This window comes from Nomia melanderi, chromosome 4 (assembly GCF_051020985.1).
Source record: "Nomia melanderi isolate GNS246 chromosome 4, iyNomMela1, whole genome shotgun sequence".
NCBI lineage: Eukaryota > Metazoa > Arthropoda > Insecta > Hymenoptera > Halictidae > Nomia > Nomia melanderi.
In genome coordinates this window covers 18,065,697-18,090,725 of record NC_135002.1, presented here as the reverse complement: position 1 = coordinate 18,090,725, position 25,029 = coordinate 18,065,697, and the positions used below count along the sequence as shown (strand labels likewise).

General features: G+C 30.4%; 3 protein-coding genes across 9 annotated transcripts in view; 2 read left to right on the top strand and 1 right to left on the bottom strand.

Annotated features, from left to right (window-relative positions):
* The first annotated feature begins 220 nt into the window (after positions 1-220).
* Nup58 (nuclear pore complex protein Nup58) lies at positions 221-4,849 on the top strand. Of its 5 annotated transcripts, XM_076367275.1 has the most exons (9): positions 221-370; positions 464-810; positions 891-1,098; positions 1,515-1,888; positions 1,949-2,173; positions 2,259-2,333; positions 2,451-2,473; positions 2,564-2,595; positions 3,327-3,472. In XM_076367275.1, the coding sequence occupies exons 1-7, from the start codon at positions 306-308 to the stop codon at positions 2,465-2,467; spliced, it is 1,311 nt and encodes a 436-aa protein (XP_076223390.1). In that variant the 5' UTR covers positions 221-305; the 3' UTR covers positions 2,468-2,473; positions 2,564-2,595; positions 3,327-3,472. The 5 variants fall into 5 exon arrangements, with proteins under 5 accessions (XP_076223390.1, XP_076223393.1, XP_076223392.1 ...); XM_076367278.1 differs by lacking the exon at positions 2,451-2,473; XM_076367277.1 differs by lacking the exon at positions 2,564-2,595 and having other exon boundaries at positions 3,327-3,450.
* Positions 2,235-9,947, bottom strand: LOC116425306 (protein FAM114A2). Of its 2 annotated transcripts, XM_031972828.2 has the most exons (5): positions 8,288-9,947; positions 7,120-7,718; positions 5,967-6,284; positions 5,755-5,871; positions 2,235-5,697 (listed from the first exon to the last, which is right to left on the bottom strand). In XM_031972828.2, exons 1-4 carry the CDS (start codon positions 9,210-9,212, stop codon positions 5,797-5,799), a joined length of 1,917 nt encoding a protein of 638 aa, XP_031828688.2. In that variant the 5' UTR covers positions 9,213-9,947; the 3' UTR covers positions 2,235-5,697; positions 5,755-5,796. The 2 variants fall into 2 exon arrangements, with proteins under 2 accessions (XP_031828688.2, XP_031828689.2); XM_031972829.2 differs by having other exon boundaries at positions 2,235-5,871.
* Positions 9,948-10,083: 136 nt separating this feature from the next.
* The window catches only part of kibra (WW and C2 domain containing protein kibra), an 87,976-nt gene continuing 73,030 nt past the window's right edge, over positions 10,084-25,029 (top strand). The window contains exons 1-3 of one of the 2 annotated variants that reach the window (XM_031972823.2): positions 10,084-10,456; positions 10,545-11,353; positions 11,942-12,082. In XM_031972823.2, the coding sequence (XP_031828683.1) occupies positions 11,955-12,082 (128 nt within the window). In that variant the 5' untranslated portion in view covers positions 10,084-10,456; positions 10,545-11,353; positions 11,942-11,954. Of the gene's footprint in view, positions 10,457-10,544; positions 11,354-11,393; positions 11,749-11,941; positions 12,083-25,029 lie in introns of those variants that run through there. The other variant, XM_031972824.2, reaches the window with a different exon arrangement.

Genomic DNA, 25,029 nt, shown 5'->3' with positions numbered 1-25,029 from the left:
AGACCATGGAACACGAAATACTATAAAATGTTAAGTCTATCTTGTCCCTTGTTTGTGGTGCAACTACCTAAATACATGACACTGAAATTTGATTCTTAAATAACGTTGATTTTTCACCTCTATAAATGTGCTTTCTAATATTGGTTTGTAATGCAATTGCAATAAAGATATAAGTGACTCTTCTTGACTATTTTTCAGTAGCTTCTTTGTAATGTGATTTACATTTTAAAACAGTTGAAGAATATAAAAGAATTTCAGAAGTTAAGAATTAAAAAAATATATGTATGTATATACCATAGAAAAATATGTTGCCTTTTAATCTTGGGACACCTGCAACATCAAGCAATACAAATTTTGGATTTGGACAAAAGTAAATATCTATAATCTTATGTTTTGAATTAACCTCAATATTATATACCTAAAGAAATACATTTTTCTGATGAAATTCATTATAACTTTTTAGGCCAGCGACTGGTTTTAATTTAAGTAATGCATCTTTTGGTGCAACTACATCAGCACCTACATTAACTTTTGGAGCTCCATCAACATTAGCAACAACTACTGGACTTAGCTTTGGATTTAATAGCACTCCTGCAGTGTCAACACAAGCACAGTCAACTGGATCAGTTTTAGGAACAAATGCAAATAATACAACTACTGCTACTGGTGTATTTCCAACACCAACAACTTGTGCGCCATTGTTTAGTGGACTTAATTTCGGCGCACCTACAACTAATAGTAATTTAACGTTTGGTGTTGCATCCAATACACAATCTACAGGAAGTAATACTTTTTGCACTCCAAATACAAGTACGTATGAAATATTAAGTTACTTATACTTTTTGAAGTTATTATTGAAGATACACATGTATAATATTATACATTTATAGCATCACTTTTTGGTGCATCTGTCACCAGTGGTAGTTCAATAGGATCAAAAGCAATTACTACTACTACTCCAACTGCTACTAATAAAGGTTTGGGAGGCATAGATATATCTGCAAGTAATAAAGGTTTTTTACAAGGAAACAGTAATCCAGCAACTGCCAAAGAAAATGTATGGCCCCCTGAATTAATACAAACAATAGAAAAATTCAAGTAAGTTATACGCAAGGTTTCATGCTTATAAATAACAAATGAATACTTTTCAAAGTATTGAAGATACAGAAGAAAACAATTATTTTTTTTTTATATGTATTACTAATTTAAGAGATACAACATTGAATTTTCATGTTTTAAATGAATGAATATATATTTCTTATTAATTTATTTGTTAAAGTAACAAAAAATTCAATAATTTATAAAATATTTCAGTAATTCTTGAGATATCATGCATTCTATTTTACATATGAAGTAAAACTTGTCCAAACATAAATGAAGCACCACTTCCTTGCATCTTTTCATACAAAACTAAGATATTTTGTTATCTTTAAGCATGTATACACTCTATAAAATAGAGAAAAAAAATATATTAAAATTAAATAAAATTAATTTAGTGTAAATGTTTACTCTAGGGAATTTGTAAAAGAGCAGAAAGTATTGTCGTCAGATATAGCAAGAGGATCTGCTAGACCATTACATAGATGTGCCGAAGACACATTGTTACTGATGGAAATTTTAACTACATTAGCAGGTTCTGTGCAGCGAGATCACTCTGCAGCTGATAAATTAAAACAAGATACAGCGAAAGCATTACAAAATGCTGAAATAGCTCAAAGAACACACGATACTCCACCAGGATTACAATATGAAAACAATGCACCACTATTATTCTTTATGGAATTAGCTGATAGTTTTGAACATGACTTAATGCTATTTAGGTCTCAAATTGAATCAACAGAGAAGCATATACAAACAATGATGACTCCAAAAACTTTAACTCCACAAGGTAATTCTTATTAATATTCATATTTAAAGAATGTTATCACATTGTATGATTTCCTTTTAGAATTAACAATGGCTATGAGTAAACTTCATGAGTCTCTAGTAGCTGTTGCTGGCAAACTACAGGGAGTTCATTCAAAAGTACAACAACACAAAGAACAATATCTTAATTTTAGAAAATATGTTCTAAAAGACAATACAAATGTGTTTGAAGATATTAAAGTAGACGGGAAAACATCTCGAAGTAATATTGGGAAAATTACAAGTGGTCCAACTCCATTTGCACCAGGTATTTTTTGTACCATTAAAAATTAATAGTTAAATTATGATATATATTATACTTGCCTTAATTTTTATTTATTTTATTTTTTCAGGAAATAAAAGTTTTCTCTCATCAACAGCATTGAGTTCTAACAGATCAGGAAGTTATGAAACACGAAATCCATTAGGTAAATAAAATGGTTGTAACCTCATGTTTTGATATATATCTTTATGTTAAAAAAGAAAACCCTTAAACAACGTATTTTCGTTGTTTCAACTACCCCATAAACATCTCCTACCTTCAGGTCTTGCGTGGATTTAGTATAAGGTAGATTTACTAATATATACCACCCTTTTAGTAGATAGTAAATTTATTTGTATATATTCTCATTTCTCTGATTTAATTTTGCATTTCCAGGATGAGAATAGAGGATCTATTTAATTTGTGAGGTATTAAAATTTTACTTCAGTTTTTTTGTGTATTGTCACTTATGGGAAAGGATGTAAATTTTATGCATCTAACATATTACACACATGCAAAAACATATTCATTTTTATAATAATGAAAATTTGTTTAGTGTCTTGTATCTCGCGTTAAGAGACAATAATTTATGAAAATTTTAAATTTTGAATGTTATGCTTGTTATATAATGGTTATGCCTTTTGTACATGCTTTAAGTGTATTTCCTTTCTTAGTAATAATGAAAAACGTATAACATTTCACGAAATATGTGATATTAGTGTCAAGTATAAAAATCCTACTAATGTTTTATAGATACAATTAAATATTGACTGTAACAAAATATGCTTTAATTGTTGTGCCGTTTTTAACAACATTCGTAAATGCTTATATAAGCACAATTGAAATTGAATAAAAGCAATTTAACATTCTACTTCACAACAGGTATATGTTATAAAACAGTTAAAAATAATATTTCTAATATAAGTACATGTAAAGTGAAAAGTAAAATTGACGAATTTATAAGTTAAAATACATATAATACAAAAGTATATAATTTCTTTAATCAAAATTTTCATACTTCTATGAATTAGAAAAATTAATTTTTGAAAATTATGAACACTACATTCATTAGAATTTATGTACAGCTTTAATTATTGTATACTAGTCGAATTATTATTTTAAATAGATTCAAAATAATTCAGTAAACATGTTGTTACAGTTTGGAGAAATACAATACCAACATCATCTGCTACTAACATTAATCTAGGCCCATCATTGAAACCACCAACTGCAAGTTTGACATTTAATACCCCAACAAACCTTACTGCACCTTTACCAAGTGAATCGAGTTCAAGTTTTCAACTTCAAAAACCTCCTATAGGTAATAAAAGAGGCAAACATTGAATTTTGTCTACATTCATTTTTATATTGTTCTAAATTATATTTCGTATGTAGTTTTCTATTTCAGTTTTTCTTTTTTTTTTGTAATTACTTAACATCAATTTTTCTTACATATCAAGTAGATCGTGTTTATACCAAGAAAGTGTCTGCATGTTACTTTTTGACAATAACTACCTACAAAAAGTATTTCGTTTTTTTCTTAATTTGCAAGTATAGTGAAAAAAATGAATATTTTGTATTAGATACATATTGTATATGAATAATGTTATTGAAAGATATTTATTTTGAAAATTATTTTATTAGTGAATTCCTATAAGGTACATTATTCTTAAAAAATAATGCAAATATAAAATTTATATTGTGAGGTATGTCCTTATATATGTACATAGAACTTCCTTCCAGTATAAACACAACTTTTTTGAAGATTCCAAAGTAAATACAATAACGTGATTGCAATCTTGTATAACAGTTTTGATCTTATACCATAGGTTTATATTTTCTTTATTTAATACATTGCTCTTCCATTCTTGAAAAATAAATTAGATATTTACAAAAACAAAGATAAAATTTGAAGACAGATTCATTTTCATGGCACACCTAATAGTAATTAATAAAGTTAAATATATTACTTTTGCGAAAATGAAAATTACACGAATATATTATAGTAATCAATTACTGTCAGTTAATCAAAATCTTACAAACTAAATTTTTTTATTATTTTTGAATAAGTATTATCATTTACTTAAAAGTTTACAAGGATTCAGCGATACAATCGTTTATTACATAGTAACATTTTGAGCTGTATAAAATAATTAGAATAACATAAAACGAAAGAAAACATTTTACAAGAATAATAAGAAAAACAGGAAATAAAAACTTTTAGAGTAAAAGAAAGAAAGAAATATGGAATTTAAAAAGTAAGAAATTTTCTTGGTCATAAGATTTGAACACATAACCTCGAAACAGTACATTTGTTACTATACAGCAGGGGTGTCGAGCTGGTTGCTCTCAAGCTAGTGACTTCAACCAGCTGTTATTTCCCTATTAACTCTATTCTAGGAACTGTCCGACATTTTGTAGGTATTTACTGAGCAGCCCTATATAATGATTAATACAATAGGCAAAAATAGATATGGAGAGGGTAACTCTACGTGAGGGGAAAGTCATTATAGAGTTTCCCGCTCCCAGTTCGACACCCCTGATCTAAGTATTTAACAGTCAGCAACGACAATTTCTACAGTGAAGATTGTTGGATTATTTATGTTTGCGTAGGCAGGATTTAATGTATTATGCGAAAGTTCCTCATTAACATTTTGGAAACTAATAAATACCCGAGGCTAATATTTTGTATTTAGCCCCTCCCTCTCTTTTCCAGAGCTGCGAGTGATGCTTTTTAGACAATAGATCAAAACAAATTTTACTTGGCACCGATAAAAAACTTATTCAAACCATGTCAAACACTGTATACATACTGTAGTTAGTAACTGTATAAAAAGGAATCGGTAAAACATAAATAAAATGCTGAAATATTGTAATATTTTAATTGCAGTGAATATTTAAAATCGTAAAAGACAATGTTAATAATATCATAAATATATTATTTTGATTAAATGAAAGCTTATGTCAAAAAAGTGATACTCGAGTAATACTCGTTTTGAAAAGTCAATATAAAAGGATGAACTTAAACAAAAACTACAATTAAAAAAGACAAAAAACGATATACTTAAAATAATATTATAAAAACATTCTAAACAATCTGATGGGCCTTGAAATGACTGAAAGCCAATACAGTATACATAGATATGTTTAATTACATAGATATGTTTTATACGAAATATACAAAAACTAAATTTTTACACAGAAATCATTAATCACATGCATTCATTAACAATGCACCTGCAGCTATAATTTAGCAACCATATTAAATATATATTAAGTTATATTTTTTTCACATAAATTCTTAATTGATTTGTAATATACCTTATGTTTTAAAACATATCTTGTGTATGTGATGTTAATGACAGTAAACAATATTGATGATATTGCATTACATAATTCTGAGGTATGTATAAGATAGCTTTATTTTATTATTTAAATTTTGTACACAAAAACAATTTCATATTCAATTAAAATTGTGTATATTATGAACGTATATGTTACGAGTAATAACCATAATGTTTTATTGGTCCCTATAGCAAAATAAAATACAAAAGTAGTGTGCATAATTATTAGAAAAAATTCGTTACCTTTTTGCAATTAAACTGTTATTAGAAGCTTTTTCCTTAGTATTAAATAGCACCAACTTGTATTATGGGAATTAAAAGTTTGAAAGCATCTTGAATGTATGTACTTGCATTTGAAGCCTGTAATAAAACAATTCATAGAAAATAAAAATATAAAAATTATGTTTACATAAAGTTTATATAAGTAATAAATGTAATGTTGATTATCTTTTTACCTCCGTAAAGATTGTTGTTGTATTTGTTTTAATACTGTTTGATGTTTCCTTAACTTTAGAACACGTATGCAAAGCATTATAATATGCATTGGCTAATATTCTGATTTGATTAGAAAGAGCATGTGTTAATTGAACTAGTGCATCAGCTTCATTAACTGTGCTTCTGTGTTCCTTGATTAAAAGTAATTCTGCAGTTTTATGAAACCTTTCTACAGCAAAGGCAGTAAATTGTGCCAAAGTAGAAATGAATTGTTCAAGTATATCTCGTTCAGTACGTGACAGAGCCAATGCAAGATAGGCTTCAGATTCTTTGCATACCTAAAATCAGTAGTTAAATTTATAAAGTATATTACCAAATTAATAGTACAAATAAAAGAGAGATAATAATAATAATTTTTTAATAGAAAACACTGTTCCTAAAGAAATCAATTTTGTAAAATGTGTTAACAAGTTACTAGAAAAAGAATAGATTTAAATAGATTTTAAATGATTCACTCAGTTTATGTATGTACAGGGTGACCCTAAATCAGATGTTATAGTTTACTAGAATGTGATTCAACATCTTTAATTTAAAGGAGATATATGTAAGGAAAGGTCAGAAAAATTTACTTTGACCTTGAAAAAAGGCGAAAATTATTGCTGCATCATATTCTACTGGTCGCTGAGGTAAATAGTCTGAAAGGAACTATAGATCGTAAATAAAAATAAAAATAATTTTTTTTTTTAAAGAAGCACGATATCCAGTGCCCTTTTTTGTTACACGACTGGTCGTTAGACTTCATCCTTTGGGAAACTGTGGACGACATTATTTATCGATCGATTCGTCTATTCAGATCCATGAACAAATTGCGTCACATTTTGTTACTTTGCACAGAAGCAGAACACAATGATTGCACTCGCTATCTTGATTAATTGCTATTCTTCAATAGCAGTTTGCAAACAAATGATTTATTTCCAACCGAGGTTCCTTTTAGACTATTTACCTTCGCGATGAGTAGAATACAATGCAGCAATACAAAATTTCGACCTTGTTGTCAAAATAAATTTTCCGAACCCTTCCTTACATCTCTATCCATCAAAGTGAATTACACCCTTGTTGTTATGTCATCTAATTTAGGATCACCTTGTACATATTAATATGTTCATTACTTACATTATGTAATTTTTCGTATGTAATATTAACTCCAAGATCATTGCAAATTTCCTGTAGCTTGAATTTCAAATCATTTATTTCACCTTCTTTTTCATCATTTTCTCCTATATCACATAATTCTTTAACATCTTCTAATGTTTCCTGAACAGAAGTCAATTCAGTAGTATTTAAGTTAGTCAAATGCTGTTGTATTTTAATATTACTTTGTTTTGACAACATTTCAAGTGCTTCTAAATGAACAAGACCTTGATAATCATCAAATAGGCTTTCAAAATGTATTTTTCTCATTTTTTGTTTTTCTTCTATTGTTCTTTCAACAGTTTCTGCTTTTTCTTTAGCTTCTCTAAGAACTTGTGACAAGATTGGCTTTTCTGCTTCATTTATAAAAATAGCTCTCTTCTTCTTTAAACCTGGATCACCTTCTTGTAATACTTCCATTGTTTTTTTACCAATAGCTTCTAATGTATCTAATCCACCAGACATAACTTTACTTCCAGTTGATTCAACTAACTTTGTGATTGAAGAAACACCTGAGATAAGGTTTCCGAATCCAAATGAAGAATATTGCTCAGATTGCTCTTCTGTGTTATGATCTGGAACTAAAGTTCATAATACAAATGTATAATATACAAAATTCAATAAATACTGAAATCTTTTTAAAAGTGCTATTTATACATTATGTACCTTGCAAGAAGAATGCAAGACCTTTGAATCACTGAGTTAGTTAAAACTTTACATACTGGTAGATTTAGCCATTCTGTTTATAAAAATATACCATCATAGGGGCAGATATTTTGATAACTTTTAAAATTTGTATGAATTATTAAAAATTTTTGGTTATTAAAAAGCTTTAACTTTATTTACTACATAAAAATATTTGAAACAAGACTTATCATTACACAAAGGAATAAAAATTTTATACAGAAAATTTCTCTCTGATAAATATCCTTATATGAAATAATAGAACTAATATTTCTTCTATATAATGATAAATATTATTTTCAAGTATTATCGTGTAGCAAATAAAGTTTCTTTAATAACTTTTTAGTAAATAAAGATATTGTATTTATTTCTATAAAAAATTATGTTTTGTATTGTAACAGATGTTTCGATATCTTCTATCTGAAAAATTTAATTGAGTGATATTTTTATGAAAAAAATGCCTTACCTTTGATCGCAGAACTTTCTTTGTCTTCTATTTCATTCATTTTAGGTTCCTCTGCTATAGCAATAGTTTCTTCTAAAAGTGTAAGTCCATGCGATACATGACTAGTTAATGCAGAAACTCCAACTGTTGCTGTATTTATTAATGAACTTACACCCCAATTATTCCAACCCCACCCTGTGGAAGAATTTTGCGTTTCTTGTCCCATTAATGACAATTTCTTTAATATTGGTTGTAATTTCTCTTCGGTTAATTCTTCAGGTAATTCAATTTCATCTCCAAGTCCTTCCCAACCTTCGGGTTTAAATACTTCTTTGAACTTTTTGTCTGATTTCATTTCATCTGGCATTTCTAGTTCAGATAACTCATCTTGTACCAAAAATGTTGTTGATGCTATTTCCTTTTTTTTTTCTGATATATTTTCTTTACATATGTTTGTTGCTCTGTTTTCATTAGCTGTATAACTATTATTTTGGACAATACTAGTAGATGTATTGTTCTCAGTTAAACTATTCTTTTCATCATCTTCTGTTATTTTTAAATTCATAGCAGTAGAATCTGTTTCTGGAAATACTGTTGTCTGTATACTAGTAATTGTAGGCTCGTTATCAGCTTTCTCTATATTATTCGTCGGTTGATCCCCTTTTTCATGACCCGAGATATTTTTAATGCTATCATCTTTACTTTTTTTAGGTGTATCTTCATCGTTTGTTTTTTTACAAGTCATTAACTCTCTTTTTAATGAATGTGTTTCATTATAAACTATATTTTTATATGGAATTCGGGGTACAAATTCAGTATCATCATCAGATTCTGAATCTATTGTTGTTGGTGAAGTCCACATTTGTGTTTGAACATTTTTTGCGGATATGTTACAGTTCATTTCTTCATCAGCACTTTCAAAATCATCACTCTCAGATGTTGCCATGTTAATTTCACATTAATATATAAATTTCTTTTGTGAAATTAAAAATAACTGGCGAGAACATAAAGTTTCAATATAATCTACTCAAGTTACAATTCTGTTACAATCTCTCGTAAAAAAATTAAAAGTATAACCTTTAGTGAACACTTATGCATAAGTAGCAGAGATATCTAAATACGTCACATGTCGTATGCACATTAAATGTATATATGTATAGATAGATATATATGTATATGTGACGTCCGCAGTTTTCAAAACCGACAATTTCAATGTTTTACCAATTCTATATGTATAAACTTTGTAAATTCGAAAATTCCTAACGCACGTGAAAGGCGTTAAAAACAACTTAAAATTACAGTTTCAAATTTCCTTTAATTGTAGTACAATGCAGACGAATACGTTTTAAAATATGTTCTTTTAATCACGTGCAATTGTAAAAATACTAAAAATAAAATTTCCGTATTACGCAAAAAAGAAACTATGTTTCTAATTTCAACACAAATATCTAAACGAATTAGTTTCTTGTAAAAAATGATTTCTATAATATATTATGTAGATAAATATATTGTTGAACGACAATAAAGAATTAAAACTGAAAAGGAATTTCTTGATTGAATTTTAGCATCACACGAATAATAAGGAGAAAGAAAAAAATTAGCAACACTTAGAGATTTTAGGGATGCATGTAATACATTCTTAAAGGAGCACCAACGGATTACAATTAGTTTATCTATTTGTCCCGGATGTTCAACGGTCTCCAGTGCACCTGCGTTCAGAAGTTGTATGATAGCGCCATCAATGCAGCATATCGGAAAGTATGCGAACTATCGAAAGAGCATTGCGTTCGTTTGTTCCCGTCGCTGTTCGTACAGAGCGGTCAGAGACACGAGAGCTACTGCCAAGTGGAAGGGGCAGTTTGAGAGAAAGAGGAAGGAAGGTACAAAGCTGAGAGGGGATTACGTTCGGTTCTCATCGCTGTATGCGTTGTGACGGAGAGGAGAGAGAGTGAGCGAGAAGCATTGCTAAGCGCATACGGCATGAACGTCCAATGGCATGTTTCAAACACTCAAAATGCTTGTAGTTGGCGCGAGGTTGTAGTTCCGTCGAAGCGACAGAGTAGTTTGTTCGTATTCTTGGCACTTAAATCCACGGACCTGACATAGCGTGCAGTTTTTGTTAAGTCATATTCAATTGAATTTACGAACTAGTAAAAGTGCCTTGCGGTAACTATAACAGTGTCCTATTGTGTAAGTAAAAGTGGAGTGAAATAGTGTGTGGAGGGAACGTAAGGCGAATTCTAACATTTTTCGAATGAAACGTTATATTCGTTCACAGTGCCTGTTGCACAACCAATGGAAATTTTAATGCAAGAAGGAAAAGGGAGCACAGTGAAATGAGTTCAACAGTACCGGCATTAACGTGCATTCCTTAAAGCGGATCGTAGATAAAGATACAACCCGACTCGATTCTTCTAACAAGAGCAAACATTTTCTTATGGCAAAATTCTTTTGACCTTCGAACTGCGAGAAAAGACGATGTGAATTTGCAGACAAACTGGTACGCTCTGTCAATATTTCTTTCAAAAAGTAATCGATGAAATGCGTACCCGGATCAGACTTGAAAGCATTGCCTTTGTATACTGGCACGGTGCTAAATGTGTTTTTTAAACAGACCTCTAGCGTTTGATGTTACAGAACAAATAATAAATATGTAAAAACGATCGAAGTCAAGATATGTTTTATAGAAACAAATTATCGAACGTAATGTAATATTAACGCCTGGAGAAACGAAAGACAAGAATGTAAAGAAAGTGAACTAAAAGTGACACGACAAAAGGGGTGAAAGTGTGTTGTATGTCGAATTCAGCTTTTTATATGGTGCAAGGAAAGTAGTGTAAGGGCTGTGTTGTTTGCATAATTTTTTTAAATTCCAAGGTGATCAGTGTAAGGTTGAAATAAAAGTGTTACGATAATGTAAGGGATATCAAAACGCGCTACAGTATAAATGTAGGACCACGGTAGAGTCTCAAGACAAGATATCAACAGTAAAATTTTCTTCAACGGGCAGCTATGTTAACGGTGGAATTCCGCTTGAGAGGAATCTGAAGGCGGGGACTCTGACGTCACTCCGCTCATGATAATGAGGTATTCATGATGGCGGAGTAGCATGCGCGCGCGCGCGTGTACATATATACATATATATGTGCATATATACACGTTTGCGCGTGTGTGCGTGTATGTGTGAATGTGTTGCGCGCGCGCGCACTCGCCTCGCTCACATGGTTCTATATTATACACATACATAAACGTATAGCTTATTCGTGTGTGCGTACGCGCGTATACACTCGCGCATGTGTGTATGGTGTGTGTCTGTGTGTGAGTTGTGTGACACGCGTGTGTACGTGCATGCGCACACATATTATGTGCATTCCATTCGTATACTGTATAATATGTACATACATATGCGGTGTGTGCACGCGTGTACAGCGCATGTGTATAATCAGTGATGTGCAATACATCCCTTCTATTTTCATTCCACTGTAAGTCTGTGTGTATTACCGTTGCGTTCCTTCTCTTTTACCATTCGAACGAACCTCTTTATCTTTCTTTAAGCATCTATCTTTCTTCTTCTTCTATCAATACAATGTGTATATGGCGCGAGTAAAATGTATTCGTGCGCATAGATATGTGCTTGTTGACTGGTCGGTGATAGAGAATTTTGGATGGATTTAGAGCGCAGTGAAATATGCCAAGGAGACGAAATGGGGAGATACCGCTTCCGGACGGGTGGGACGTCGCGCAAGACTTTGATGGAAAAGTGTATTTCATCGATCACAATACAAGAAAGACAACGTGGATCGACCCAAGAGACAGGTATGTCAAATTTATGTACTCGCGTTTGTTGTATGCATGCGTACACGTGCTAAGTAACTGCTGCGGGAGTTTCTAAACTCGACGCCGAAATTGTTGATCTTTTAAAATCATAGGATTTTACGTACAAAGCCGGTTACTGCGATAGTGCGTATAACTCTCAAGAACATATAAGTCGGAATGCGAAATACTTCTGACATTAGATTACCCTCGTGAGAGTGCCCCTTAAGTTTCTAGCGTGTGTGTGTGTTGCTACTACGTCTATGTGTATATTCATACACCGAGGACTCGCCGCGCCCGCATTCCAGTCGCCAGGGCCGCGCGCTGTCGGTGAAAAACTCGAGATATCTGGTGATCAGGGTCGAGCCATAAACAGAATTATTATTTGTCTCTTAACTCTATATTCTTGCGTGTAAAAATTTCGTAGCTTATTGCAACTAAGTTAATTGCAATAAAATAATAGAATGTTGAACGATCAATTTTATGTTTACGAGAAAAATTTATTTTTCCCTTAATTAACATTCAGATCTTGTTTAAAAATCTGTTTAATAAATTAATGAAATAATTGAAATATTACTTAACAAACGAAATAAATCACGACATACAATATATATTATGTACTTATTATACATTTCATACGTATCAAATGTTATCGTGTATGATGCGATATAAAATTTTTGTATACATATTTATATTTATTAAGTTTTTCATCTATTTATTTTACTTTGATTGGAACTTTTCTATAAATTGATAAACATTAAATAATATTATATCTAAACATCACAAATATGTAACTTTTAAAATGTAACTAAATAAATATTGGATTTATCGAAAAATTATTTAATAATATTATCTTTTCATTGATGTTTAAATGTTGGAGAAAATTCTCATCCAAAAGCTATAAATTATAAATTAAATATATTTTTAATTTATATAAATATTTCTAACTTTCTTACCACACTGTGACAAAGTTATCAGTACTTATTAAATAAAGTCATAAAGGCTTTAGTTTGAGATTATACATAAAATGTAATTTAATAACAGGTCCTTTGTGTAAGGATAGGTTAATGTAAAAATAGGTTTTTATGGAACAGAAAGTTTACTGAACGAGAATTGTTAGTTCTCATAAATTGATAGAGATAAGCAATACTGTATTCACTGCAATGCATAATAACAATTATATTCTAATTTTCTTAACACTAAATAATGTTTACTAATTTTATAATTACATATTCTCGTGTGTATTTATAAGTTTTAATTTTTGTTGTCCTATATTTTTTATGACATGGTAAACAAATAAAATTATTTATATTGTAATGAAATATAATATAAACTCTTTTTTGTAATTTATAATTTCCCAGAAAGTTAACGTACGTTTAACAAATTTTATACTGGAATGAAATAAATAATATTACAAAAATTTGAATAGAGAGCTATATATACGCGTATGAGGTGCTTGCGGTTATGACGAAATTGCGGCGAACGCTTCATTTTCAAATTACAAGGAATTAATTCTTAGCTAACAGCGATACGTGAGTTAGGTCAGTAGAAGCACGAAAAGTAATGGAAGTAAGTAGGTGGTAGCTATCATACAAACAGCAGACGTTCATCTCACGATAGAGAAAACTTGTGATCTAAATTATAAATCGTTGCATGCCATGCATCAAACTATCTTTTAATATTATTTAAAAATATTTCCGGTGATTCCCTGCTTTTATTAAATTTTCTACTAGACCATGGAAAGCCAGTTATGAATAGATATACATCAAAGAGAATTAATCCAAGCAACATGGTTTTGTTAAATTTATGTAGATACACTTAATAAGAGAAAACCACGTAAATGTTGAGCCTGGACATTAAAATTGTAACGGGGATCAGCATACTTGTAAAGTAACTTCGATGGGAATGTGACAGTGTGAAGTAGAATCTTAATGCGCGTGACAAACTGCAAACAGTATCTATCAAATTAAACTTGATCGTATCGTAAATATTTATCGTGTTCCACGTGTTATTCGCCAGTTGCTGGTGATCGTGCTCGAGAGCACTCTGACGAGTTCACGATGCAGTCGCGGGATTCCGGCTACATAAACGTGTTTTTATTCGCGAGGCAGTTACAAGACGAGGTTGCGTTATACACATGTGGACAATGTTTCATGAAGTTCCAGAGCTCCCCGACCATAAGACAGAAAAATACATAACTTGGTAGGTCTATCCTAATACTTTTTCTGTAATCGCAGCGTGTTAGATATATATCATTGTTATACTCCTTACATTCTTCCGTGACAAGGTTATGTCACGCGATTGTACTATATTATATTACTGGTATATCTCTGTATTATACTATACTGCATGACTGCTGGTTACGTATAATTTTTCTACTTTGTACTTAGACGGTTTTCGGATACATAATTGTGAAATAAACATTCTTTTTCGAGGTATCGAGAATTGTCAAATTTACTAGACTACAATGTATTTATTTGAAAGATTCAATTATGAGATTTATTCTTATACTGTAATTATTTTTCACGCGGATTACTTAATGAAGGTAGTTCTTTAAATGTTAATTTTGAAACAATTGGAGTATTTAATTGAAATATTTAGTATTACCTATAAATATAGCATAAAAATTGATCATAAATGTCATAAAACAAGTTTAAATAATTTCTTTTTCATTTTTCCAACTACTTATTACATTTTTTTTTCAATACTCAAGTAAAATAATTATAAAAAGAAATAAATGCTTCATATTATATTTGAAGTTCAAGTTTGGTAATGGAGATTTAGAAATTTATTAATTTTAAATATCTTATTATTGAAGTATTTAAAATAAATTAATCATGTTGGTAGAAATCAAAATTGTCTTAAAATGTCTAAATTAACCTAATTAATTAAAGAAAATTTTCTCAATATTGGATGTACTTATATAGCTACCTTTATATTAAATTTATTGTACTTAACTCCTTTGCGATCACAGTTATTTACCACTACAGAAGGAAAATAATTTTGCTATAAAACAGTATTGATTTAACAGAATTTTAGCATTATTATCATATAGTCGTAACATGTCTTGTAGATATCAAAGTGAAAAATTAAATTGCCTAAAAAGAAATACATGTTCCATGTTTAGATAAAGTAAGTTACCCTTGAAACAATGACTACGAATCTTGTAACAAAAGTATTTTTTCATTGTTTCAAATAAGAGATGGATACAATGTATTGTATGTTGCTTGGGCGATAGCACTTAGAATAGCACGGGAACAAGGGGTCTCTTAGTACGTGTTTTGTTTGTACTTTTGGTTGGTTATATGTAACTGTATTGAAGATTAGTAAATTAGTACAAAATATGAGATGACTATGGACAAAAACTGATCAATTAGACCTATATTTCTTCGAAAGACCATCTCCTGTGCAATGCAGAGTATACCCATGTCTCTGTACTCTGATAATTGCTCTTGATCGATAACATTTTGATTCTCTCAATAGGATGAACAATTATTGTGATTGTTAGTGTATTTTAGAGTTCTTTTAATAAACAGACTGTTAAAAATATGGAAAAACTTTAATTGTGTAGTATATAATAAATTATAAATGATAATGAAAATAATGAGAAAATTACTCATGTCACTTACTTCTAATGTGTATATATCTTACATATATTTTGTATATGTTTTAAATATATTCTGAACCTAATTAATAATGAGTAATAACTCAAAGTTAGTATAAAATATTGACCAAAAGATTGAGTACAAGTACTTATTAATATGTAAAGTATGCTCTAAATTTTTATTATTAATATAATGTGAATACTTTATTTGTCTATTTCTCTGCATACAAAGTTATGAAAGTCATTAAAATAATTTACAATAATAGATGAAATACTTTCTAAAGTGATATTCCATATTTTTAAGCACATCCGTTTTATTATAGTAACTACATTCTTCTCGTTCTTAATATTTTCTTCTGTTATTTAATATTTCTTGATATGCATTTGCAACTGATTCATAGAAGTTTTAATAAATTATATCTTGACCATTATTAAATTTCTCGATTCAATTCATTTCTGTAGAGGCTGTTATTGTGGTACTTATAATTTTAATCATAATATCATCCGTAATGGTTCATTATATTAATAAACGAAATTCTGACCAAGTTAAGGTGGTATTATATTCAATTTCAATATATTCTTTTACACTTCTTTTTCTTTAATATTCTATCAATTTTTACTGTACCACCTGTTCTTTTAATAAGATTAAAAGATTAGATAAAATCAAGGAACAAAGAAATTAAAAGAAATTTATCCGGTACTGCCCGACTATAAGGTACAAAGTCAGTACTGCATGAGAAGCATGTAGAAAGTCTTAGTTTTAATACGTATCTAATATACAAAGCAAATGACAAAAAATAAGAGCACTTGTGCATACCTAATAGTTTAAAAATAATGTAAATAATACAACAAAATGAGTTAACTACCTTAAAAGTAAAAAGTGAGGTATAAAAACTTTTTCCGTACGGACGGCGCAAGGATACTAGAGATTTTTCGTTATATGTATTGTTCATGGCATTGATTAATTACCGTTTAACTGTATTGACGAATATTATTACCGAAAATGCAAATAAGAAGAGTCGTGCCTCTTTCCACTTCGGCCAATTAGACCTACAGTGGATCACAAAATTATTCACTCAGTCGATAGTGCGGTAAAGATAAATGAATTAACCATACAACGAAGAACTTTTTCAGATTTCTTTTAATGGATATACATTATTTACAGTTCAGTGTAACAAAATGGTATAAAAAAGTATAAAGTTTTGATTTATAATTGCAAAAAAAACGAATTGTGACAAATATCTACACTTTTTCACGCCACAAAATTATTCGCTCATTTCATAATAATTACTGTTTTAATTATTATCTTAATAAAATTAATATTTAGTGGGATACCCCTTTTTTTTATAACTTCTGCTAGCCTTTTTGGCATTGATCTCACTATTTTCTGTAAATAATTAACATCAATGTTTTGCCACTCCTCTTGTAATCTGTTTTGTAGTTCAGTTTTATTTTTAATTGAATGTTTACGTATTTTAGTGTCTAGTATATTCCACACCATCTCGATAGGATTTAAATCCGGCGATTAAGGTGGAGTTTTCATTACTTTCGGGCAATTGTATAGCAACCATTCTTGCACTACTCTTGATTTGTGCTTGGGGTCGTTATCTTGATAAAAGTGGAAAATGTCTAAGATCCCCATCTTTTGAGCACTTTCCTTTAAATTTTCTTTTAAAATATTTAAATACATTATTTTGTCTATTATGTTTGTAATAATTTCCAAATTACCCACTCCATGATAACTAATGCATCCCCAAACCATTATATTGCCGCCTCCGTGCTTAACAGTACTGCATAAGTTCTTCGGATCCAACTCCGTGTTTGGTTATCGCCAAACTTTTTGCGGGCCATCGGAACCCCAAATATTGAATTTGCTTTCGTCTCAAAAGATGACATTTTGCCAAAATTCAGGAGGCTTCGAAATATAGTTTTTCGCGAATTCTATTCTTTTTTTTCTGTTCATTTCACTTATATAAGGCTTTTTCCTTGCTGCGCGGCCGTTGTACCCATTCTTTCGCAGTGTTCTTCTAACTGTTTCATGGGAAACTTCTTTTTCAGAAAAGCCTTGAAGGAGTGAATTGATTTGGAGAGCACTTATTTTTGGATCTTCTTTAACTTTTCTCACTATAAATCGCTCTTTCGCGGAATTTAATAATTTTTTCCTACCACGGCCTGTTTTATTTTCTACTCGTCCTTCTTCTTTATATCGTTTTATAACGTATCGCACTGTAGAATAACTTTTGCAAACAATTTCCGCAATGTCCCTAATGGATTTTCCATTTTTCCAATGAAAAATAATGATTTTTCTAACTTCCAGATTTGTTTCTTTACTTTTTCTACCCATAATATTGAATTGTTGAGACAAGAAGTTACAAATCAAGATCAATGCTTTTTAGTCATTTGTCTACGTTATACTGACTACTTTTAGCGAAAAGCATAAACAAATGCCCACCAAAGCCACATTGATAGCATTTGTTTTAGTTGGTTCGCAACATGGGCGAATAATTTTGTGACGTGAAAAAGTGTAGACATTTGTTACAATTCGTTTTCTTTGCAATTATAAATCAAAACTTTATACTTTTTTATACCATTTTGTTACACTGAACTGTAAATAATGTATATCCATTAAAAGAAATCTGAAAAAGTTCTTCGTTGTATGGTTACTTCATTTATCTTTACCACACACACTATCGACTGAGCGAATAATTTTGTGACCCACTGTATATTTCTTCCAAGCGCCGACAAGAGTTGATTTGTTTGTCCATCAATAATGCAATCAAGTAACAGTAAAAGCGAGAACTAGCGTTGTTCGGTACCTACTGTACAACTCTCACCTACATTTTAACATAACTCGTTTACGAACGAAACAGCGAACGAAAAATCGTCTTTATGTACCGAATAGTTTAAATTTTAAATTCGTCTGTCCACAGTACATCTTTCCACATACTTTCAGTTTTCATAGTTTTTGGCCTACTCTAAGCATTTTTGTATTTTTTATTTTGTGCTCTGCAACATTGTTGCTGGTTTTTTTTCAGTTCAGCTTGAATGTTGCAGACTTCCAGTTCTCTGTTCTCCTTCGAAATAATTACGAATCTTTCATCTTCTGTGTCATTGATCACTTTTGATCATTCAGATCGTTTTATCTTTCCTAAGAGCTAGTATGACGAGATTATTTTAATTTGTATTGCAATTTCTGTAATAGAATGCTGTAAATCCCTGTAAAAATAACGACATCACTTCTAATATCAATACTGATTTCCTTGTCCGTACCTATCCTTTTTTTTATGGTACTTAATGTTCTTCTTTTCATGTTCACAACTTTTATTCTGTTATATTGTGTTTAGCTCTGCTTAGTTAAAATTGCCAATCTGTTGTAATATTTTTTAATTTTATTCAGATTTTAGATTTGATATTAAATAAAAGAATAACTACAATTTAAAATTGTGAAATTTAATAGTAACGAGTTGCCGGTCATTTTACGGTGCGAGCGATTGAATTAAGTCAATTAGTACAAATGTAATTCAAATGCGGTGCACAAAATACGATATATATATATATATATATATATATATGTAATTGGATATATTTATGCATATACCTTTAAAGCTAAACTTGGGAGGTGGTTATATGCAAAGAAAGAAATTGTTTAAAATGACGTTCTTGACAATATATTATAAAGTCATTTAAATCAGTAAGAAAGCAAAAGTTCTAAATAATTGTCAACGTTTCTTTCTTTTTTGTGAATATCTTTGAAATTAAAGTTAAATAGTAGTAACATGTATAGGAAAAAGTTGTTTAGAATCAAGTCTCAAATATCTTATTTCAAGGTCATTTAAATGGATGAGAAATAGCTAATCTATATGATTATTGCGTCTAATATAGTTTTATTAATAGAGCACGTACTTACCTCAATTTTTATTTACTGGTTAAATCAATGTAGCAGAAGTATTAACTTCAACAGGAAATTACAACTTCTAATATCATTTATGGTATCTTTAGAGAATATTATTTGGTAGATGCATATGTAATAATTAATTCATGCACATATGTACATGTGTTTTCATATCTATTGTCTATAGAATGATTGCTTTTCTGTTGAAAGATTTGTAAGAAACACGGTCATTAAAACTGTGATTGGTTAAATCACAAGAAGTTTTAATTCCTTGCACATGAATTATGTTTTTGGACAATTTTATACTCTTTTTGCAAGAATTTCATAGAATTTAATGGTATCCGTTTGGTTGATTTTTAATGGCTCTAATACATGCACTCCGCGACGAGAAGATATCACATTGTGTAATTTTGTTAATTTTTGCAAACATAATTAAATAGTAAAAGTTCTTGTACCATGTATCGCTTTTCGGTCAGCAATACATTGCAGGTGTTCAGGGTGAACACCTGTTGTGCCTATGGGCTTACAGGAAAGCTGAAAGCGTAAACATTGATATTGTCCGCTGCGTCAAAATGAGATCACATTTTGAAAGTTTTCCTGTTTCGATTGGTACAAAGTTTTCAAACTGTTTATATCAGCAAGTATTTAATACTGTGCGTATTTCAAAAGCGATATCTTCTAAAATTATACAGTTCATTATACAATAGGTCGCGGTGAAAGATTGAGTGATTGTGAAATGGCAACAATTCAGAATTTGCGTTGAGAAAAGTTTTCTATTAGCAAAATTGCGAAAATATTAAATCGTTGTCGTAAGGTTATTTATAATTTTTCAAGAAATATGGAGAATTATGGAAAAAAGAAGAGTACAGCTCATTCAAAAGAATTACTGATCGTTAACGACGCGCAATTTTAAGAACTGCATCAAATTTAGCAACGACTGCAAGAGAAATTGCAGCAGAAACTGGTGTAGACACTACTATTCGTAATGTGCAGCGTATTATAAAAAATTGTAACTGTATAAAACGCCGGAAACTTATGTGTGGACCAACGCGCACGAAGTTGCACAAAGAATGTTGATTGAATGTTGATAATTTGCAGAAAAATATATTCAGTGGAAAAAGAAATAGCAATGAACCATTTTCAATTATGAAAACAGATTTCTGTTAGATGAACCAGATGCATATCAATATTATTTTCATAATTTACGTAAAGAAATACAGATTTTAAGTTGTCGACAGGCAGATGGTGAAAGAATAATGGTGTGGGCTGGAATTGGCTATTACGGCAACACTGAAATTAAGTTTATAATTGGAAAAATGAAAAGTTTGGGTTATATTAATTTAATAGATTTTAGACGACAAAATATTATTCAAATTTTAGACTGGCCAGCTAAGTTACTAGACTTGAACATAATCGAAAATTGTTGGGCACAGTTAGTGAGATTATGTAGTGTATGTAAATACTAAGGGAAGATAATTTCGCACTGTTCAAGAATTAAAAAACTGTATCAAGCGAAACGGGACATCATTATTTGAATCTGTTCCAAGACGTTTATTGTCAGTTATACGAACAGAAGGACGGGCTACAAAATATTGAAATAATACTTTTCTTTACTTATTAAGTAGTTTAAGAATGTGCTATCTTTCTGACGTTCTGATTTTTCACTTTTCATATATAGCCTTAAAAGTTATAAACATCTTACTTATATAGTGTGTTATCTTTTTATTGCTGAGTGTACTATCAAACTCGAGTTTAACATTCGAAGTTAATAATTTATATTCTGTACGTACTTTGAAATGACAATAATATTTAAATGGATGGTCAATCGATGAATTGATAACGATTTGTAAAAATAACTGTATAAAGTACTAAAAGTTTAGGCAGGTAAATATCAAGGTTTAATACCGTTAACAATGTAACGAAATAAATTTCATAAGATGTTTTAATTGTTATGGCGGAAGTTACGACACGATTAAAATACACGTTTCTTTTTTTAATGTCGCTTTTAATTCTATTGATTGTAACTAAACGGCAGTCTGCAATATGCTATTAATTTAATGGTTTTTTACACTGGCTGAAACGGAAAAAATACAACAATGGGTAGAAGATGATTCTTAATGAAGAAGTTACAAAAGAAGAATAAAATGTATTCAGTGGAAACTTAGGTTTTGAGAAAATCGTGTATGTATGCATATGAATAAATGGCTAATGATGTTTGAACGGCACTACACCTACCGTGTTTGTATAAAATATCTATGAGACTTCCTCGTAGATAGATAGAATCTGCTTTGGATGATCCTGAAATTCTCAACAAATTAACGTAAAGTATTAATTATACTTTAATTATGTTTTGAGATATAACTCGAACAAGATATATTAATGATGGTATATGCATCTGTAGTTAAATGAATATTTTTACATTCAACTGCAAGGATATCAGGTTCAACAATTATTTAATAGAAAAAATTGTTGTTTGCTCTTTCCTAAGGGCTTACATATTTATCTAGGCAAAAAATGTGGATTTTTTTGAAAATTGTATATCCTGTTAATACTACCCTCTTAAAATATTTTCCTTTTTGGAGAAGATTGAACTTCTAAGTTTGTTGAATTAACTCGTCTATTTATTAGACAACACAACATTATATACCGTTTCTATTTAAAGTAATCATGAATGTATGCACACGACTATTTCGTAAATAAATGATTATATCGTATTCATTAAACATAAAGTCCTGCATGTTGGACGAGGAACAGGGAAAAAAAGATTGAGTGGAAATGATTGTACCAAATGAGTAAGGAATTATTTAGGAAGCTATTAAATATTTTTTTCGGTATCTTTAAAATCAATTAATTTCATTGAAGTATTCTGAGAATTTACGGCCAGAAAATGACCTGTATACATCGCTGTTTGTTGGTGTATACTCGTGGAAGCTGAACAGTAGGAAAATTGTTCATTCTGTCGAAAATGCGATTAAATGATTACAGGTGTGACCGTTTGTTTCGTGACTACTAAATAAGACACACGGCCCTGAAAGTAACGTTGACTGCAAGAGCAAACAAACACCCATGCGTGGGCATACAAATTGTGTAGGTGTTTTTCTTCCACTACCTGGCTTTAACTCAAGGGCATTACATGGGCATTACTGAACTCGTGAGAACACGTTTTCGTACTTTCATTTGTCCTAAGTAACACATCATTTTACCATTGATCGAAACGAAGAAGATTACAAAGTTAATTTTCTCTTTTCTTTTATTTACTATATTGCATGTACTCGTTAATTAACGAAAAATAAAGATTCAATAAAGAGTCTTTAAAAAGTTTCACCTGTTAGTGATTTGATTCCAATTCATATTCTATATATCGCCATGCAAGGAAATAAAACGGATTCTTGATGTACATGCAGGATGTACCATTTTAATGTATGAATGCACTTATTTCTGAAACTATTCGTTATTTAAAAAGTGTCTCAAATGCAATTTTTTCTGTTCTGATGGATTCTCAACGTTGGCAAGTCAACCCTTTTTGTAAAGAATAACTTAGGTCATTGATGCAAAATTATTTACATAATTATAGAATATTGAGTTAAAAGAATTGTAGTGACCTGCCTATCTCCTACACACGTCTATCTAGAGACAAATTAAGTATACCAAATTACTACTCTTCGAAACCGAGAAAATTGTATTCGGTACATTTTTTAAATAACGAATAGTTCCGGAGATAATTGCATTTATGGGTTGAAATGGAACATCCTGTATACTTTGGTATAACCAATCAATGAAGTTTTCAACTTGTTCACATTCGTCATTTATCATTGCAATTTCCTCTCTGCTCGTGCTGTCTTAATTTTTTTGTATCGTTTAGTGTAACAACGATTGTCGGTGATAACATGCAATACATTTTACTTCGCGTAAGCTCCTGGATTTAAATCCTGATGATCGTTGGTAACATTTACACGATTTTGTCGAGTACCTATCTCACTTACTTCTACGTGTTACTTACTTTTACGTACAAATTAAAAATTAGAATTAGTTATTGGACAATATTAATTCTCTGTTTAAAGATTTAAAGCTTCAACACGCATTATTAATGAACGTATGTTAGCAAACACCTCATCAAGGCGACTTAATATTGCGTGAGTACCTTTTGCAGATAGTTGACGTAATTTTTTAATACACATTAATTGTCATGTGATTGTATTGATGAGTAAAACATTAGTGCTGAAAATGCGTGTAAGAAGGTGCTTTCTTCCTATCAACGTATCATACGTGTAAGTGTAGTAGGTATGAAGTAAGTGATTCTGCATAAAATCTTGTGTGTAATGTGTTGCGGATTTTGTATATATGTGAATGTTTATTTTTAACTGTTTCTCATAACTACAGTTGCGTGTTGCGTTAATATATTTAAAGGCGTTATTTGAGCGGCGACTCGAGTAATAAATAAGAAGATACATTTCTGAATCGTGGATAGTTACTTAACGGACCGATATTTCCTACATATCGTAATTATTTTCAAGCAATTCAGGAACGCCGGTCATCGGTGACCACTATGGCAGTCAATGTGTTAATCTTCCGTCGACAATATGGATCATTTATTTCTGTCGAACATTTCATTGTTTAATTTCTCTAAAATGGAGAAGTCAGATTGTCTGAGTCTATCACCTAAAAAACCTTGTACATATAGAGATTAGAGGCTCTAAATTCATTTCTTGTTTCCTTAATTCTGCGAATGTGTTGAATTTTCTTCTAATTTTACTTACACGTTCATAGAACTTGAATTTTTCATCCGTTGCATTATATTATTACTATGATTCTATTGTATAAATTCTATTCTTTCAAAATTGTAGACGCAACGTTCGAAGACCTTTCTATGCAACTGTAAGTGTATACATACGTAACGAACTGTGACAATCGATTTACTCGAGGACGAAACCTTGAATGAGAAAAGGTTATTCTAAACGTTTCGTTTATTTTTACATAAACGTCTTCTGTGTTCTGTCCGCGATTGAACAGATTGCAGCAGTTCGGTGCACTTTTCAGAGTGCATTAAAACAAAACAGGAAAACATCTCAATCTGTAATTAAAAATTTGTATAAATCCTTACCAGCAAGGGTGACAGTAATAATCGAAAACCACAGAAACTCTACATATTACTGAAAACATGTATTATCGCATTCTTTTAATACGTTTGTATTTACAATTTATGTAACGTGAAGAATGTTCACATCTTTCAAGCGTGCTATCATTTTGCCTGTTTATTTATAATTCTGTACTTTTAATAATTGTAGGAGTTATTAGAGCTATTATCTTTGAATTATTATTGAGTATCACTTCGATTATCACATCTCTCTGCTTGACTATCTTTCTATATTAGTTATTTGTTGAATATCCATTCTATTGAACCTCTACAACGGAGATTCAGTTTGCCTTCTTTGTAATCAAAGCTCATAATAGACT

Bases quoted from the DNA above. Each gene is read 5' to 3' on its own strand.
- Nup58 (XM_031972919.2), top strand. From the start codon at position 306: ATGTTGCCTTTTAATCTTGGGACACCTGCAACATCAAGCAATACAAAT. The intron at 1,099-1,514 runs GTAAGTTATACG...TGTTTACTCTAG, and splicing joins CAAACAATAGAAAAATTCAA to GGAATTTGTAAAAGAGCAGA. The intron at 2,334-3,326 runs GTAAATAAAATG...ATGTTGTTACAG, and splicing joins TGAAACACGAAATCCATTAG to TTTGGAGAAATACAATACCA.
- LOC116425306 (XM_031972829.2), bottom strand. From the start codon at position 9,212: ATGGCAACATCTGAGAGTGATGATTTTGAAAGTGCTGATGAAGAAATG. The intron at 6,285-7,119 runs GTAAGTAATGAA...TACTGATTTTAG, and splicing joins CATACGAAAAATTACATAAT to GTATGCAAAGAATCTGAAGC. The intron at 5,872-5,966 runs GTAAAAAGATAA...GTTTTATTACAG, and splicing joins CAACAACAATCTTTACGGAG to GCTTCAAATGCAAGTACATA.